Raw genomic sequence first — 18,010 nt, 5'->3', positions numbered from 1 at the left:
ACACAAAAATAAATTCAAAATGGGGGCACCTGGGTGGCTAAGTGGGTTAAAGCCTCTGCCTCTGTCTCAGGACATGATCCCAGCGTCTGGGATCGAGTCCCGCATTGGGCTCTCTGCTCGGCAGGGAGCCTGCTTCCTCCTCTCTCTCTGCCTGCCTCTCTGCCTACTCGTGATCTCTGTCAAATAAATAAATAAAATCTTTTTAAAAAAAATAAATTAAAAATGGACTAAACACCAAAAGGTGAGACCTGAAACCATAAAGTCCTAGAAGAGAACAAAGGCAGTAACTTGTTTGACATCAGACATAGCAACTTCTTTCTAAATTATAACTCCTGAGGTAAGGGAAACAAAAGCAAAAATAAACTATTGGGACTTCATCAAAATAAAAAGCTTCTGCACAGAGAAGGAATCTATCAACAAAAGTAAAAGGCAGCCAGGACACCTGGGTGGCTCACCCACTTAAGCACCTGACTCTTGATTTCAGCTCAGGTCATGATCTTGGGGTCGTGAGACTGAGTCCAGCACTGTACTCCATGCTTCGCAGGGAGTCTGCTTGGGATTCTCTCTCTCTCTCTCTGCCCCAGGCCCTGCTCAGGCACATACTCTCTCTCCCTCTCTAAAATAAATAAATAAAATATATCAAGAACTTGTTAAACTCAACACCCCAAAAATGAATAATCCAATTAAAAAACAGGCAGAAGACATAAATAGACATATTTCCAAAAGAGACATACAGACATCCAACAGACATACTAAAAAGGGCTCAACATCGCTCATCAGATAAATGCAAATCACAACTACAATGAGAGATCACCTCACACCTGTCAAAATGACTAAAATCAAAAACACAAGAAACAACAGGTGTTGGCAAGGATGCAAAGAAATAAGAACCCTCACACAATGTTAGTGGGAATGCAAACTGGTGCAGTTATGCCGGAAAACAATACGGCGATGCCTCAGAAAGTTAAAAATAAAACTACAATTTAGCAATCACTCAACTAGGTATTTACCCAAAGAACAAAAACAATACTAATTCAAAGGGATACATGCACCCTGATACTTACAGCAGTATTACCTACAAGAGCCAAATTATGGAAACAGCCCAAATGTCCACCAACGGATGACTGGATAAAGATATGGTATATATTATTCAGCCATTAAAAAAAATGAAATGTTGCCATTTCCAATGACATGAATGGAGCTAGACAGTATTATGCTGGCAAAATCAGTCAGAAAAAGACAAATACCATATGATTTCACTCACATATGGAATTTAAGAAAAAAACAAATAGGCAAAAGGAAAAGAAAGAAAAAGAGGCAAACCAAGAAGCAGACTCTTACCTATAAAGAACAAACTGATTGTTACCAGAAGGGAGGTGGGTGAAGGGATGCATTAAGCAGGTGATGGGGATTAAGAAGTACACTTGTGATGAGCACCTGTGACGTATGGAAGTGCTAAATCACTATATGGTACACTTGAAACTAAGGGTATACTGTATGGTTTGGGTTTTGGGGGGGGGTGTTGAGGATTTCATTTATTTATTTGAGAGTGAGAGAGAAAGCATGAGCAGGGGGAGGGGCAGAGGGAGAAGCAAACTCCCCATTGAGCAGGGAACACAACATGGGGCTCAACGTGCGACTCGATCCCAGGACCCTGGTGTCATGACCTGAGCCAAGCAGGTGCACCAGTACACTGTACGTTAACTAAAAGGAATTTAAGTGAAAACTTAAAGGAAAAAGTTAATACCTATCACAAAAATTAGGGTTGTAGCTATAGGAAGGGGCAGGCATGGCACTGTGATTAAGGGAAGAAAAGAGTGGGAGAGCCTGATGCATGTCAATTTGTATTAAGCTCTATGTATTTTAAGGTTTTTTTTTTTTAAGATTTTATTTATTTATTCAACAGACAGAGATCACAGGTAGGCAGAGAGGCACGCAGAGAGAGAGGGGGGAAGCAGGTTTCCCCACTGAGCAGAGAGCCTGATCCCAGGACCCTGGGATCATGACCTGAGCAGAAAGCAGAGGCTTTAACTCGCTTAGCCACCCAGGCGCCCCTTTTTTTTATCTTAAATGCTATATTTCACTACAAAATAAATGACTAATTTCTTAATGGATTCTAAATTTTGAGCTATGCCAGCACTGAGTATAATTTTTGTTTAATGTGTTTTAAAAAATCCCATCACTGGCTCTTCTCTCACCTGCCCTTCTCTCGAAACATAACAGAATCACTGTCTATCATGTAATAGTGTCCACCTGATATCGCCTCCAAAGAGGGGTTCCCATAATTTCCACAACGGTGCCACCTCAAAAATGAAGTACTCAGGGCAAAACATGGACATCCAGCCAAGTGCCTACCAGTTACCACCCATGCTATGGAAAAAATGATCTTCAATAGGCAGAGTAAAACTTCCTCAATCATGGGAACTCCTCCAAAACATTTTCTCATCAGAGTCTCAAAACTCAGCCAACTGCAGAATGTCACAAGTACCTCCTACCAGTTCCCTTGCCACTATTCTTCCTTCTTGTTTCAGGAACCACTATCTGACCAAAATTGTCATTTTTTTGTGCAAGAGTTGGGACTTTTACAGTTTCTTAGATTTTATTTACAGCATGGGCTGCAGAGCTATTTCACAACCCTGAGATTATAATATTTTGCGTCAGAAGCAGCATTATGCAGGCCAGAATGTCCTGGGTTTCCTTACTCTTATTGTTATTATGTCACTGCGAAGTTAACCAGGGTAGTGGAAGGTGTGGTGACATCAAAGATAAAGGAGAGAAAGGGGTCACCCAGTACACGTGAGTGTCTAAAAGCTAATGGGGACTTTAGACTAAATGCAGATGAGGCTCAAGCAATAACTGCCCCTCATCTGGAACAAGGGAGCGAACCTAAGCACGAACCTGGTGTTCAAAATGCGCTTAAACACATCACTGAAAGCTTACAGTTATTTCAAGGATTCCAAAACGTTGAGATTCGTAAGGCAAGAGGGTCAGAAATTGAGCTCTAGGCTCATCTGAAAGCTGAATCCAAATTTTTTTTAAAAGCAAAAAAAACTCCATAAATTATACCCTTCTTACTTCAAAAAAAGTGAGCAAAAATTACAGGAAGTATTTTTTTTCACTCTTTAGAACATATTTCCTCAATCAATAATGTTGTAACTCAACTTTAACTAAAATTGAATTTTCTCAAAACAAAAATAACAAAAAACAACTTCTATATTCCCACTGTAGCAATGTTGTACAAAAGAAAATTATTTTTACAAAGACAGATGAGAGGTGCCTGGCTGACTCAGTTGGTGGAGTGTGCAACTCTTGATCTTAGGCTTGTAAGTTCAAGCCCTGCACTGGGTGTAAAGATTACTTAAAAGTAATTTTAAAATCTTTAAAAAAAAAAAAAAAAAAACCACAAAAACAGATAAGACTCATAGTCATGGGGGCACCTGGGTGGCTCAGTGGGTTAAAGCCTCTGCCTTCAGCTCGGGTCATGGTCTCAGGGTCCTGGGATTGAGCCCCGCATCGGGCTCTCTGCTTGGCGGGGAGCCTGCTTCGCCCTCTCTCTGCCTGCCTCTCTGTCTACTTGTGACCTTGCTCTGTCAGATAAATAAATAAAATATTAAAAAAAAAAAAAGAAACTCAGAGTCATGATTCCAAATCCCAATTATACTCATGTCATTTAAGAAATTAAGCTTTTGTACTTTTCTAACAACATATACTGTATTATGTGTCATATACACTCTTTCAGCTATTTTACTTAAAAATTACCAGAATTTTTTATAAGATTTTATTTATTTACTTGACAGAGAGAGAGAGAGAGACAGTGAAAGAGGGAACACAAGCAAAGAGGGAGAAAGCAGGCTTCCCGCTGAGCAGGGAGCCCAATGTGGGGCTCAATCCCAGGACTCCAGGATCATGATCTGAGCCAAAGGCAGATGCTTAACCGAATGAGCCACTCAGGTGTCCCCCCAAAATTATCAAATTGTTAACAAAAAGACATAAATAACATGGTTACTCTATCATACTAAAGCCATCATTTTATATTTTCTCTTAAACAGGATCAGCATCATTGGTCTATACTAATTACCATTAGGATGAAATGGTGTTTGTTCCTCCAAGAATCTGATTTACCATCTTTATAAAGGACAGATAAAAATCTAACACTATGGTACTGTGAATCTGTTAATGAAAATATTTTCTCATCAAGCCCAGTAAAATGACTACGGTCCAAAGAATAACCCAACATTTGGGTAGTATTTTGTAAACACAGGAGTGGTAAGAATAAAAAGACAGAAAAGACAGTAAGACTACCTTCCCAATTAGCTAGTACTTGCCTTTACCCTTGCAGTAAGTAATATAACTCCGTATATCAAGGAACATGAAGGCAGGGTATTAGTACCTGAAAGAGACAGAGGAGAGAGAGAGAGCAAGCAGTGGGGAGGGACAGAGGGAGAAGCAGACTCCTCACTCAGTAGGGAGACCAACACAGGACTTGATCCCAGGACCTTGAGATCATGACCTGCGCCCAAGGCAGTCGCTTAACCAACTGAGTCACCAAGATGCCCCCAGGAAACCCTATTTGTAATTATCTCAAGTGGTAATAGTTTTTATGCTCAAATTACCACACTATGGTATGAAACTGATAAAATCATTAGAAAGAACAAGGAAAAAGGGCCTGATTTAAGACTGAGGAATCAGAAAATGCTTCCTAGAAGTAGCCCTAAACTAAGATCTTGAGTATTAATATATAGAGCCACTAATAACTGCAGGAGGAGAAAGTTCCCCAGTGGAGGAAATTATTTTTTCCAAAGATCTAATAGAAACAAAGAAAGCACAGCAAGTTCTAAAAACAGAATTATTTCTGAAAGGCTGGAGTATAAAATGTAAAAGGCAGCAAAGAGGGACGCCTGGGTGGCTTAGTTGGTTAAGCATTTGCCCTCAGCTCAGGTCATCATCCCAGGATCTTGGGATCGAGCCCCACGTTGCGCTCCCCACTCATCGGGAGGCTACTTCTCTCTCTCCTCCCCACTCATGCTCTCTCACTATCTCTGTTTCAGTTTCTCTCAAATAAATAAAATCTTTAAAAAAGAAAGAAAAGAAAAGAAGGCAAAGGAAATGAGGGAGATGAGAGAAATAGACAGGAGTCATTTCACAAAAAGCCTTGAAGGTATGTTAACAAGTCTGAACTTTACCCAGGAACAATGATGGGTTTTACACAGAGGCATAATAGGACCAGATTTTCTAATATGTAACAAAGGATATTTTAGCTTAAATACATTAAAAGAATTGATGGGGGGGAAACCAGAGATCTGAAAAAGAAAAAAACAAAAACAGCCAGTTAAGATGCTATTGCTGGGGTGCCTGGGTGGCTCAGTCCGTTAAGAGGCTGCCTACGTGTCAGGTCATGATCCCAGGGTCCTGGGATTGAACTCCACGTCAGCCCCCCTGCTCAGTGGGAAGCCTGCTTCTCCCTCTCCCTCTGCCTGCTACTCCCCCTGCTTGTGCTCTTTCTCTGTCAAATAAATATATAAAATCTTTAACAACAATAACAAAAAGATGTGACTGCCAATGGTGGAAACAGCTGCTTTAAAGGTAGCGGGGGGGGAAATTCCAGGAGGAAATACCACTTAATAGAGAAAATAGGGAAGAAGTAGTATTCAGAAATATAAGAATTTTCCAGAACTGGGGGGCCTGGGTGGCTCAATCGATTAAGTGTCTACCTTCAGATAAGGTCATGATCCCAATGTCCTAGCATGGAGCCCAACACTGGGCTCCCTGCTCAGTGGGGAGTCTGCTTCTCCCTCCCCCTCAGCTCCTTCCCCCAGTTCCTGCTCTGTCTCTAAAAAACAAAATAAAATCTTTAAAAAGAAAGAGAAAAAAAAGAATTTTCCAGAGCTGATGGAAGATCTTAATCCTCAGATTCAGGAAACCCAACTTAAACCAAGTAGGATTAAGAAAATATGGGTATGGGGCACCTGGGTGGCTCAGATGGTTAGGCATCTGCCTTTGGCTCAGGTCATGATCCCATGGTCCTGGGATAGAGCCCCGCATCTAGCTCCCTGCTCCGGCAGGAGTCTGCTTCTCCCTCTCTCTCCCTATTGTCCCCCCTGCTAGTGCTCTCTCAATCTGTCAGATAAATAAAATCTTAAAAAAAAAAAAAAAGAAAAGAAAATAATAAAAAGACTAACTCCACACTTAAACATATCCCAAAGAAACCACAAAGCATGAAAGACAAAGAGAATATTAAAAGCAATCAGAGTGGGAGCACCTGGATGGTTCTGTCAGTTAGGCATCTGCCTTTGGCTTAGGTCATGGTCCCAGGGTCCTGAAATCAAACCCCACATCAGAGTCCCTGCTCAGCAAGGAGCCTGCTTCTCCCTCTCCCTACCCCCGCTCGTATTCTCTCTCACTATCTCTCTCTCTCTCAAAGAAAGAAATAAAGTCTTTAAAAAAAAGAAAGAAAGAAAGTAACCAGAGGGGTGCCTGTGTCGATCAGCCGGTTGGGCAGCTAACTCTTGGTTTTGGCTCAGGTCACTATCTCAAGGTCCTAGGATCCAGCCCCATGTCTGGCTCCTCAATCAACGGGGTGTCTGCTTGAGGATTCTCCCTCTTCCTCTTCCTCTACTCTATCTCCTACTCGTGTGCAGGCTCTCTCAAATAAATAAATCTTTTAAATAAATACATAAAAGTAACCAGAGAAAAAAGACAAAGGAACAACAATTAAGCTGACAGATGACTTCTCAACAGCAACAACAGAAGCCAGAAGTCAGTGGAATATTATCTTTAAAAGACGTGAGAAATTCCCAGATATGTAAAGCAAAATGAAACCTATCCTCCAAACTATGTATACAATAATAATGAGCACTTAACTACACAGAGAGTGATCTCTAAACACCAGTGCCCACTAAGCTAAAAGATGGAAAAACTGGTATGTAACACCATGGAGATTTGACATATCTCTCTCAATAATTAAATGAATAATCAGAAAAAAAATCAGTAAGAAACACAGAATCTGAACACTACAATTAACAATGTATGTGTGCATTAGTGCACATGTGGGCTTGTGTACATGCATACATTTCGGGCTGAGGTAACAAAACTATAAGAGTATGGCAGTGCAGGGACGCCTGGGTGGCTCAGTTGGTTAAGCAGCTGCCTTCGGCTCGGGTCATGATCCCAGCATCCTGGGATCGAGTCCCACATCGGGCTCCTTGCTCATCAGGGAGCCTGCTTCTCCCTCTGCCTCTGCCTGCCATTCTGTCTGCCTGTGCTTGCTCTCTCTCCCTCTCTCTCTGACAAATAAATAAATAAAATCTTTAAAAAAAAAAAAAAAAAAGAGTATGGCAGTGCAAAGTATAGGATTACTGAAGGGGAGAGAAGAGAGGGTGTAGTGGGAGATACTATTAAAAATACATATTAGGGCAGTATTGGAAAGTATACAAAATGCAGAGATAGGGATCATGCAATTAATTAAATACTGGGTAACCTACAACGATAAGAAAAGTAGAAAACAAGAAAGTGGAAAATATAAACTAGAAATGGAAAGATAAACTGTCAAATGATGAAAACCAGTATATACAGCATAACTCCTCTTTATTTAAAAAAAAAAAAAAAAAAAAAAGTATAGCGGGGCACCTGGGTGGCTCAGTGGGTTAAAGCCAATGCCTTCGGCTCAGGTCATGATCTCAGGATCCTGGGATCGAGCCCCACATCGGGCTCTCTGCTCAGCAGGGAGCTTGCTTCCCCCTCTCTCTCTGCCTGCCTCTCTGCCTACTTGTGATCTCTGTCAAATAAATAAATAAAATCTTAAAAAAAAAAAAAAGGTATAGGGACACCTGGGTGGCTCAATTGGTTAAGTGTCTGCCTTTGGCTCAGGTCATGATTCCAGGGATCGAGTCCTGCATTGGGCTCCTTGGCTCAATGGGGAACCTGCTTCTCCCTCTGCCTGCCTCTCTCCCTCTGACAAATAAAAATATTTTTTAAAAAATAAAGTTGTTTTTAAAAAAGTATATATATGTGTATGAATGTGCTTATAAAATAAAGTTTGGAATGATACACACCAAACTGCAGAGGTGACATTTGGGCATGTGCAGGGAAGAGGGAAAAACACCATCTTCATTTAATCATGCTGTATTTATTGGCTATTTTTCTTTTTTTTACAGTACATATTATAATGCTTTTGTCATATTAAAAAACATGTAAAATAAAAGATTAAAAAGAAAAAAACACAATGAAATGTTCTAGGAAAGAAGATTTAACTGTGCAAGTTTTTGTAGCTGCAATTAGCCTTTCAAATAGTACCAACAAGCCAGCTAATCTATTTCTATTATCTGGCAGATTCAGGATACTCTACCAATATTTGAGAAACTCCAAAAAAAGGTAACTTGGGGGAAAAAATTTCCTGGGGTGTCTGAGAGGCTCAGTTGGTTAATCGTCCAACACTTGATCTCAGCTCAGGTCTTGATGTCAGGATCATGACTTCAAGCTTTAAAAAAAAAAAAAAAATCCTAATATTCATCAAAACTGAACAGTATGCTAAAATCATCATCTGTGGCAATTTTACCATAATATTCTTTTCAATTATATAAGTTAACACGTGCTTGCTATAATTTATCCAATGCAAAGATTGGAAGAAAAAAAATAATTTCATGCCCATATCCCACCTAATTTCCTTAGGGTAACCAGGGTTAATGTAATACATATACAGACATATCTTTTTTTTTTTAAAGATTTATTTGACAGAGAGAGAGAGAAAGCACAAGCAGGGGGAACACCAGAGGGAGAGGGAAAAGCAGGCTCCCTCCTCAGGAGCCCAACGAGGGCCTCGATTCCAGAACCAGGATCATGACCTGAGCTGAAGGCAGATGCTTAAGAGACTGAGCCATTCAGGCGCCCCCCTGACATATCATTTTGAATGTTTATATAGAGCTCTTACTTTCTGTGTTTTCATAAAAAGAGAGTCATATACACAGTACTTTACATCTGGTTACTTATTCATCAGGATAATTTTTAGATGTATTTACCTACAGCTGCAAAAACAGGTTTTCATTTATCTACATGAAATAGTTTTATTTCGAGTTTTTTTAAGTTACTTTGTTTGAGGGTGCCTGGGTGGCTCAATGGGTTAAAGCCTCTGCCTTCAGCTCAGGTCATGATCCCAGGCTCCTGGGATCAAGACCCACATCGAGATCTCTGCTCAGCAGGGAGACTGCTTCCTCCTCTCTCTGCCTGCCTCTCTGCCTACTTGTGATCTCTGTCTGTCAAATAAATAAATAAAATCTTTAAAAAAAAAAGTTACTTTGAGAACAGTAGAAGATATAAAATTCAATCTAGAACAGTTGGGCTAACAAGAATGATAAAATAGGACACAATAACAACCTGGTCACTAAAAGTTAAGTTTTTCTTTTTTTTGTCTTTTGTTTGTATGCTTAATTGTTTTGTTTTTACAATACACCTTTCTAAGCTATAAATCTATTATCAAGTTTGTTTAAATTATGGTCAGTAGTCAAAAATAAACCTAAGTAACCTAAGACACTACACAGTCAGGCCGTGCCAAGTTGGTGCCCGTAAGAAATCCCCGGGAGGATACAGGGGGTGTCTCACCAATTCCGTAAAGGGCTGAGTCAGATTCTGAACTACTGCCTCAAACAGTACTCAGAAAAATTAGATAAAGTGACCTATGAAGTCATCGCAACCACCCCCATTTCAGGAAATCTTGGCCCCAAAGAAATAACAACCAGTCTTTTGCCCAGGCCAACTTTTACTATATATAGGATGGACCTTCTACTCAAGCCCAAGAAGAATATCTCATCAAAGGTCTTAATGTATATGGAAAATGTAATAAATTCCAATTATCCAAGAATTTACTAAGTTACTCTGTCATCACCTTTTTCCCTAGCAAAAAAAAAAAAAAAAAAAAGGAGAGAAAAGAACTGTTTTCCTCATTGCAGCACCATCCTTCAGATAGTTATACCTATCTACGTTAAATGAATTACAATACGTAAGAGACAAACATCAAGACCCTTTAAATACTATTATCATTATCCACTCTCATGCCAACCCACCACAATATGTGGTGTTTAAACATACATTGTGTTTTCCTTTTTTTTTTTTTTTTTAAAGATTTTATTTATTTGACAGAAAGACAGCAAGAGAGGGAACACAAGCAAAGGGAGTGTGAGAGGGAGAAGCAGGCCTCCCACGGAGCAGGGAGCCCAATGCAGGGCTCAAGCCCAGGATCCTGGGATCATGACCTGAGCTGAAGGCAGACACTTAACGACTGAGCCACCCAGGTGCCCCCCCCCCACTTTTTTAAAGATTTTTCTATTTTTACTGAGAGAGCAGGAGTGAGAGAGAGAACGAATGGGAGGGGCAGAAGGAGACAGAAACCTAAGCAGACTGCGTGCTGAGGAGGGAGCGCAATGCAGGGCTCAATCTCACCACACTGAAGAGTTGGACAAACCAAGAGTTGGACACCCAACTTACTGAGATGCCCAGGCACCCCTGCTTTGTTTTTAAAAAACAGACATGTTCTTTTGAAGGCAATGGAGAAAATACATTCAGATTAACAGCATCCCATCTTCAAAACTCTCTAAATTTCCAAGAGACTATTCTGTTTTCTTCCTTCCTTCCCTCCTTTTTTCTTTCCTTTGCAGGGAGAGGGGTGGAATCTTACACACTGCCATGCATATGATTGATTTATTATTCTAACACAATTTGAAAAAATAAAAACAATGTTACCTGACTTTGGCAGGCATACGTTTTCACTTAACATCACATAGTGAGATAATTAGCTTTTTCTTAAAATTTACTGTCAATATTCACTTAAAACTTACCTCTAATTCTTTAATTTTTTCCTCTGCTATTTTCTGTTTCTCTAACAGTTGACTGTGAATTACCTCCTTGGACTGAAGAATAAACCTACAAAACACAAAAAAGTTGAGTATTAAGCCACATGACCACCATAATCAACAAAATCAACAGCTACATACCATAAATATTAAACTAAGAAAATTAAAACAATGATGATCTAATTCAGGACCAATAAAATGCATTGCTATGTTAATGTGACAAACTCAGAAAACCATCACAGGTTTAAGCCTTGGCTGAGAAGAACTAAAAGTTTAAAAGACAATTCTGCTTACTACTCTAAGAAGGGAATCAGACTTTAAGATTCATAAATAAATGAAAAAAAAATTAAAGGGATAAAAATCTATCACAGACTAAGAGAAAAGTTAAATAATAAAAATCTCCCTTAATTTTTATTTTTTCTATTGTCTAGATCAACTTTTATCTAGATATTTTTTAAACAATATTTATAAGTTAGAGCTCCCCCTCCAATCTTTTTAAACTTTTTTTTTGTAACAGCACTAACTCATGACCTTTTAAAGTCACAATCAAGTACTGTGTTAGGATCAATGCATTAGTGTTTATAGGAGCTCCTCAAACAAAAAGCACTGTATAAAGCCTAGTATCTTTTATTATTATTTCCAGAGTTTATAATACCTCTGAGAAGCTCAAAATGCATAAGTGGAAAATTTCAACTTTTTCCATTTTATAGTCAGATACATTATTTACAACTGATGAGAGTGGAAATATGCGGAAACTTTAAAAATTAACACTGAATACGTTTTGTGAACATACGCTCATGATTTTTGCTGTAGAGAAAGGAAGAATAACTATTTTCTATCCTCAAAAAAGTGAATGAATTATTTCCCTTCTACTGGAATCGAGTGTCCAACTAGGCTATAACACATTTCCATTAAAGGCTGAAATTAGGGGCGCCTGGGTGGCTCAGTGGGTTAAAGCCTCTGCCTTCAACTCCAGTCGTGATCCCGGAGTCCTGGGATCTGGCCCCACATCGGGCTCTGTGCTCAGCGGGGAGCCTGCTTCCTCCTCTATCTCTCTCTGCCTGCCTCTCTGCCTACTGTGATCTCTGTCTGTCAAATAAATAAAATCTTTAAAAAAAAAAAAAATAAAGGCTGAAATTAATTAGGCAGATAGTGTCTTCACTTTTATAACTTAGAATTTAGCAACAAAGAACTAAACTTCATTTCTTTTTGTTGTTGATTTTATTGAAGTACAGTTGACAAATAATATTCTTTTTTTTTTGACAAATAATATTCTATTAGTCTCACTAACAGTCTCACGTGTACAACACAGTGATTCAATATTTGTATATACAATTCAATATTTGTATATACAAACTGATTACCAAGTAGGTCTAGTTATCATCTCTAACCATATAAAGTTAATATATTATTATTGACTGTATTCCCCATGCTGTACATTATATCCCCAAGACTGAAGTTATTTTATAACTGGAAATTTGAACCTCTTAATCCCCTTGACCAATTTTTGCACCCCAACCGCTCCCCACCCCTAAACTCTGCATCTATGAGTCTGGGTTTTGTTTTCTCTGTTCTGTTTTTTTAGACTCCACTGATAGAGAAATCACTTGGTATTTGTCTTTCTCTGACTTATTTCACTTAGACTGATACCTTCTAGCTACATCTATGTTGTCATAAATGCCAATATTTCATTATTTTTTATGGCTGAGTACTATTCCTATGTGCATGTGGAGGGAGCAGGTATGTGTTTCATCGTATGTTTTTTGGCCATCTGTATGTCTTCTTTGGAAAACATCTATTCATATCCTCTGCCCATTTTTTAACTGGATTTTTTGTTGTTGTTGTTGAGTTGTATGAGTTCTTCGTAATATTTTAGACAGTAACCCCTATCAGACATATGATTTGCAAATATCTTGTCCCATTCAGCAGTTTACCTTTTCATTATGTTAACAGTTCCCTTTGCTGTACAGAAGCTTTTTAGTTTGATGTAGTCCCACTCATTCATTTTTGCTTTTATTACCCCTGCTTTGGGAGTTAGATGCAAACAACAAAAACAAAACAAAAAACCTCACTAAGACTAACACAAGGAGCTTACCACCTATATTTTCTTATAGGAGTTTTATTGGCTTAAAGTCTTACACTGAAGTTTTTAAGGCACTTTAAGTTAATTTTTGAATATGAAGTAAGATTGTGATCCAGTTTTCCCTGCACCATTTACTGAAGAGACTACTCTTTCCCTACTGTACATTCTTGTCTCCTTTGTCATAAATTGACTATATATGCATGGGTTTACTTTTGGGCTCTCTATTCTGTTCCACTGACCTGTATATCTCCCTTTAACAGAATGCCAAGTAAGAAAACATATCAAGGCAGCAATGTGCAGTTTTCTCTACCAACCACAAACAACAACAACAACACAAAGCCAAACAAACAAAAAACCATCACTGTGCCTAGGGTGGGTTTTTACCAAGAGGATCTGTTATTATAGATATGAAACAAGTAAAGACAGACCACAAATGGCAACTCCAGCTTTGTCCAGACCAGTGGGAGAAAACTGTTCCTCTTCTTTATGAATACACCCTGTCATATATAATACAACCCGGTAAAGTTCTCTTTCACTCCACTAATAATCAAGCTTGTTAATGTCCTTACGTGGACAGTCCACATGATTTAACCGATAACCCTGGTCTTCAGCAGTAAGTTGATCCTTCGTTAAAATCTTACTCATACAGTCACTGCCAAGATAGTGCATATTCATGCAAAATAAGGATTACTATAGAACATTTTGTGACCAAAAATTCTTATTAGTCCAAGAGACAGGTGCTGTTTCTGGTGAGACTATGATTTATTGAATATTTTTCTCAGAACTATTTAGTACAGGGGAGCCTGAGTGGCTCAGTCAGTTAAGCAGCTGCCTTCAGCTCAGGTCATGATCTCCAGGTCCTGGGATCAAACCCCATGCTGGGCTCCTCACTAAGTGGGGAGTCTGCTTCTCCTCTCCCTCTGCCTCTCACACTGCTTGTGCACGCGCACGCGCTCTCTCTCTCAAATAAATAAACAAAATCTTAAAAAAAAAAAGAATTAAGTAGTTTTTGAAGAGCAAAGTGTTTTAAACTATACTAAGTCTCAGTGATAACAGTAAAAAGTTACTATAAATCTAGGCCCAAAGTCACCAAATTATGTTATTAGAGGCACAATTTTACTAACAAAGCCTTTTAGCCATAGAAATAATTTTCAGAATAAAATACACATTTTTAAATAACACTGATTGCTGGCCAGTGAGTAGTATATTTTCATGTAATAGGTCATCAGACATTACCTTTATTAGTGTCTGGGAAATTTTCAAAGCTAAGATTAGAGATTAAGTCATTACTTATGTGGCCTTTAAAAATAAAATATCTGAACAGATACTAAATCCCTTGAGCAGAAAATAAAATTACTAGAAAGCAAGAACACTCAACAACAAAAACATGTTTTTCCATAGCCACACAACCCTTAGGTAGCTATAATGGACTGTGCCAACTTCAAAGGCCAGAGAGAGGTCACTGAAGCTAGCCAATTTACTATAAGCCTAAGGACATCTCAGTCACAAAAGTTTTAAACAAGGATGAGTACTGAGTAGACACAAATGTTTACCTCAACGAGTAGTTACACTGTAAAATTCAAACAAAAAAAAACTTATGGAAATTTTAGTTTAGTCCCTTATTTCTGAAAAAACACCAACCATAAATCCAATGAAGATTGGGAAGTGCCCCAAGAAACATCTGAATTTCTGGAAAAAGTCTTTAGAAACATTTTATCTATTGTTAAAAGGCACTGAATTATCAGACACTATTTTGAAAACACATAATAATGTAATAATGAGTCACATATCATAAATAAATATTAGGCACATAGTTTCTCAAAGTAGAGAATCTCACAGAGATCCTGCCTGATAGCTTATGGAAAGCCAAATGGTAGATAAAGGATTCTGCAGTTCAAAATGTGCCACAAAGGAAAAATAAACTGTGAAGAGGAAAGTTATTTTTATACGACAAATAACATGCAAAGAATGTGGTTACAATATTCAGGATTATATATTCTAGACTAGAGTCACTGCTTTATAAAAGGCCTTTACACTGGAAACCAATGCTAAGTGGCCCTGCACTGTCAACTTCCAAGCCCAAGTAGCCTCCTATTTAATTTCCTAATTTATTTAGAATAAATCCACCTAAAATACACATTTTTTAAAAATACATAATTTTTATGATGGCTTTTGTGTTTGCTTCCTGAGAAATGTCAGAGGTTATGTTCTAAGCTGTCCAGCAGGTTGGTACATGACTTCTTTTTTTTTTTAAGATTTATTTGAGAGAGAGTGAGAGAGAGCATGAGAGGAGAGAAGGTCAGAGGGAGAAGCAAACTCCCCATGGAGCTGGGAGCCTGATGTGGGACTCAATCCCGGGACTCCGGGATCATGACCTGAGCCTAAGGCAATCGCTTAACCAACTAAGCCACCCAGGTGCCCACGACTTCCACTTTCTTACAACTCAGCATGAATTAAGAGTGTTGTTTGCCTACCCCAAATACAAGCCAAGATGAGTGACAATGTTGTCTTTTGGGTATGCTCACCTGGACACAGAGTATTTAGACATAATAATATCCTTATGATAATGTAGTTTGTATGGGCGAGAAACTTTTATTTACTTTTTATTTATTTTTTAAGATTTTATTTATTTATTTGACAAAGAGAGAGAGACAGTGAGAGAGGGAATACAAGCACAGGGAGTAGGAGAGGGAGAACCAGGCTCCCCACTGAGCAGGGAGCTCAATGAGGGATCAATCCCAGGACCCTGGGATCATGACCTAAGCCGAAGGTAGACGCCCAATGACTGATTCATCCAGGCGCCCCTGGGTGAGAAACTTCTGGAGGATATATGAAAACATACAGTATTTAGGGCATTCACAAATTAAGTGGCACAGTAAAGAATGAAAAGGGGTGCCTGGGTGGCTCAGTTGGTTAAGCAGCTGCCTTTGGCTCAGGTGGTAATTCCAGGGTCCTAGGATGGAGCCCTACATCTGGCTCCCTGCTCAGCAGAGAGCCTGCTTCTCTCTCTCCCTCTGCCTGCTGCTCTGCTTACTTGTGCTCTCTGTCAAATAAATAAATAAAATCTTAAAAAAAATAAAAATGAGTAAGAATGAGTCTATCTTGGGACACCTGGGTGGCTCATTTGGTTAAGTGTCTGACTCTTGATCTCGCGCTCAGGTCTTGATCTCAGGGTTTTAAGTTCAAGCTCCACGTTGGGCTCCATGCTGAGTGTGGAACCTACTTAAAACAGAGGCACCAGGTGGCTCAGTCGGTTAAGCAGCTGCCTTCAGCTTGGGTCATGATCCCAGAGTCCTAGGATCAAGCCCTACATTGGACTCCCTGCTTGGTGGAGAGCCTACTTCTCCCTCACCCTCTACCTGCTGCTCTGCCTGCCTGTGCTATGTCTCTGTCAAATAAATAAATAAAATCTTTAATAAAAACAAAACAAAATGAGTGAGTCTATCTTGCTTCTTTGCCTCATCCCACTGGTGATCCCAATTCAATTAAAAAATAAAAATATTTTTAAAATTCAACGCAAGAAAAAAATGAAATACACAGTGAAATGGTATTTTTTTTTAAATTTGACTAAAGATACATCAGTTATGTAGGAAGAGTGTAATCTCCACATTTTAATTCTCAGAATATAAATAACTTTTCAAGACAAAAGCTAGGAGTTCAATTTTTTAAAAAAATAGTTAAGCATGACATAAAAAAATTTCATTTTTACTCAAAAAAAAACAAAAAAAAACAAAAAACAAAACCCAAAAACTTGGGTATCTTTTTTTAAGTGGGATATAACCAACATGTAACATTATATTAGTTTCAGGTATCAGTTCTTACTGGAATATAAGGGCTCTGCTATTTTTATTTTTTTAAGTAGATAACAAAAAGCAAATCAGGCAGATTGCAAACTATTTCTAAAAGTAAGACATAACATTAAATAATTAACAACTTATAAAACTTTGGTGAGCAGTGCTAAGAGTTGCTAAAGTCTCACTAAAAGTAATCCTACATTTCCTAAAAAAATGTTTTAAAAAGTCTTAACTTAAAAAAAGAATCAAAGAATGTGTAACCATAACTGGCCTTCTCATGGGTTATGATCCAAATTCGGCCTACTGTATGGTTTAGAAATCTCCAGCACAGGATTTTATTTACAGTGTTCCTAATTAGGTGGACGGCAAAGTTCAAGTAAATTTGATGATGGGTTAATAAAAATTAATCAAACTAAGAAAAAACTATTAAAAAAATAAACAAAAAAAAAATAGGAAACAGCACACAAGACCTAAGAAAACAATACTGAGCAGTCTAACATATGTGTAAGGAGAGATACAGAAGGAAAGAGTGAAGCAGAAGAAGCACCTGAAGAAATAATAAACAAGAATTTCCTAAAACAAATTAAAAAACAAAAAAACAAAAAGACCACCAAATCACAGTTCCAAGACACCTGGAAAAACCCAAGCAAAACAAAACAAAACTAAAGATGTAAACAGGTAGCATAATCAAACTACTGAAACTCAAAGATAAACAGAAAATCTTACAGGCATCCAGAGAAATGACGGATTATGTTCAGAAAAACAAAGAGGCATGACAAACTTCTCATCACAAATTATATATGGCAGTAGACAACGGACTTACATTTTCAAAGTATTGAAAGGAAAAAGTTATTGCCCCAGAAGAACATACAATGTGAAAATATCTTTCAAAAATGAAGGAGGGGCGCCTGGGTGGCTCAGTGGGTTAAAGCCTCTGCCTTCAGCTCAGGTCATGATCCCAGGGTCCTGGGATCAAACCCTAAGTCAGTCTCCACGCTCAGTGGGGAGTCTTTATTTTTTTTTATCTTTATTATTTATCACCCTCTATCCCTCTCCCCACTCATGCACACTCTGTCTCTCAGAAATAATTTTTTAAAATACTTCAAAAAAAATGAAGAAAAAATTTAAAAAAGTAGAGGCAATTTATTTTGACAAATATAGACCGTAAAAAGTGTTAAAATTAGTTCTTTAGCAGAAGGAGATTAACAAGGCAACTTACGAAGAAATGAAAAGCACTGGAGACAGTATAAATTAAGATGAATATAAGACTTTTTTTTAATCGTCACTTTAAA

At 38.3% G+C, this 18,010-nt stretch overlaps 1 protein-coding gene across 1 annotated transcript in view; it reads right to left on the bottom strand.

The window, feature by feature from the left end:
• Positions 1-18,010, bottom strand: part of LOC111140910 (prefoldin subunit 1) — a 68,257-nt gene that overhangs the window by 23,371 nt on the left and 26,876 nt on the right. The window contains exon 3 of the mRNA XM_022493172.1: positions 10,827-10,911. Within this exon, the coding sequence (XP_022348880.1) occupies positions 10,827-10,911 (85 nt within the window). The remainder of the gene's footprint in view (positions 1-10,826; positions 10,912-18,010) is intronic.

Source organism: Enhydra lutris, unplaced genomic scaffold (assembly GCF_002288905.1).
Source record: "Enhydra lutris kenyoni isolate GAN:26980312 unplaced genomic scaffold, ASM228890v2 scaffoldscaffold5, whole genome shotgun sequence".
NCBI lineage: Eukaryota > Metazoa > Chordata > Mammalia > Carnivora > Mustelidae > Enhydra > Enhydra lutris.
The sequence above is the reverse complement of the archived record's forward strand: the minus strand, read 5'-3'. Positions and strand labels throughout refer to the sequence as shown.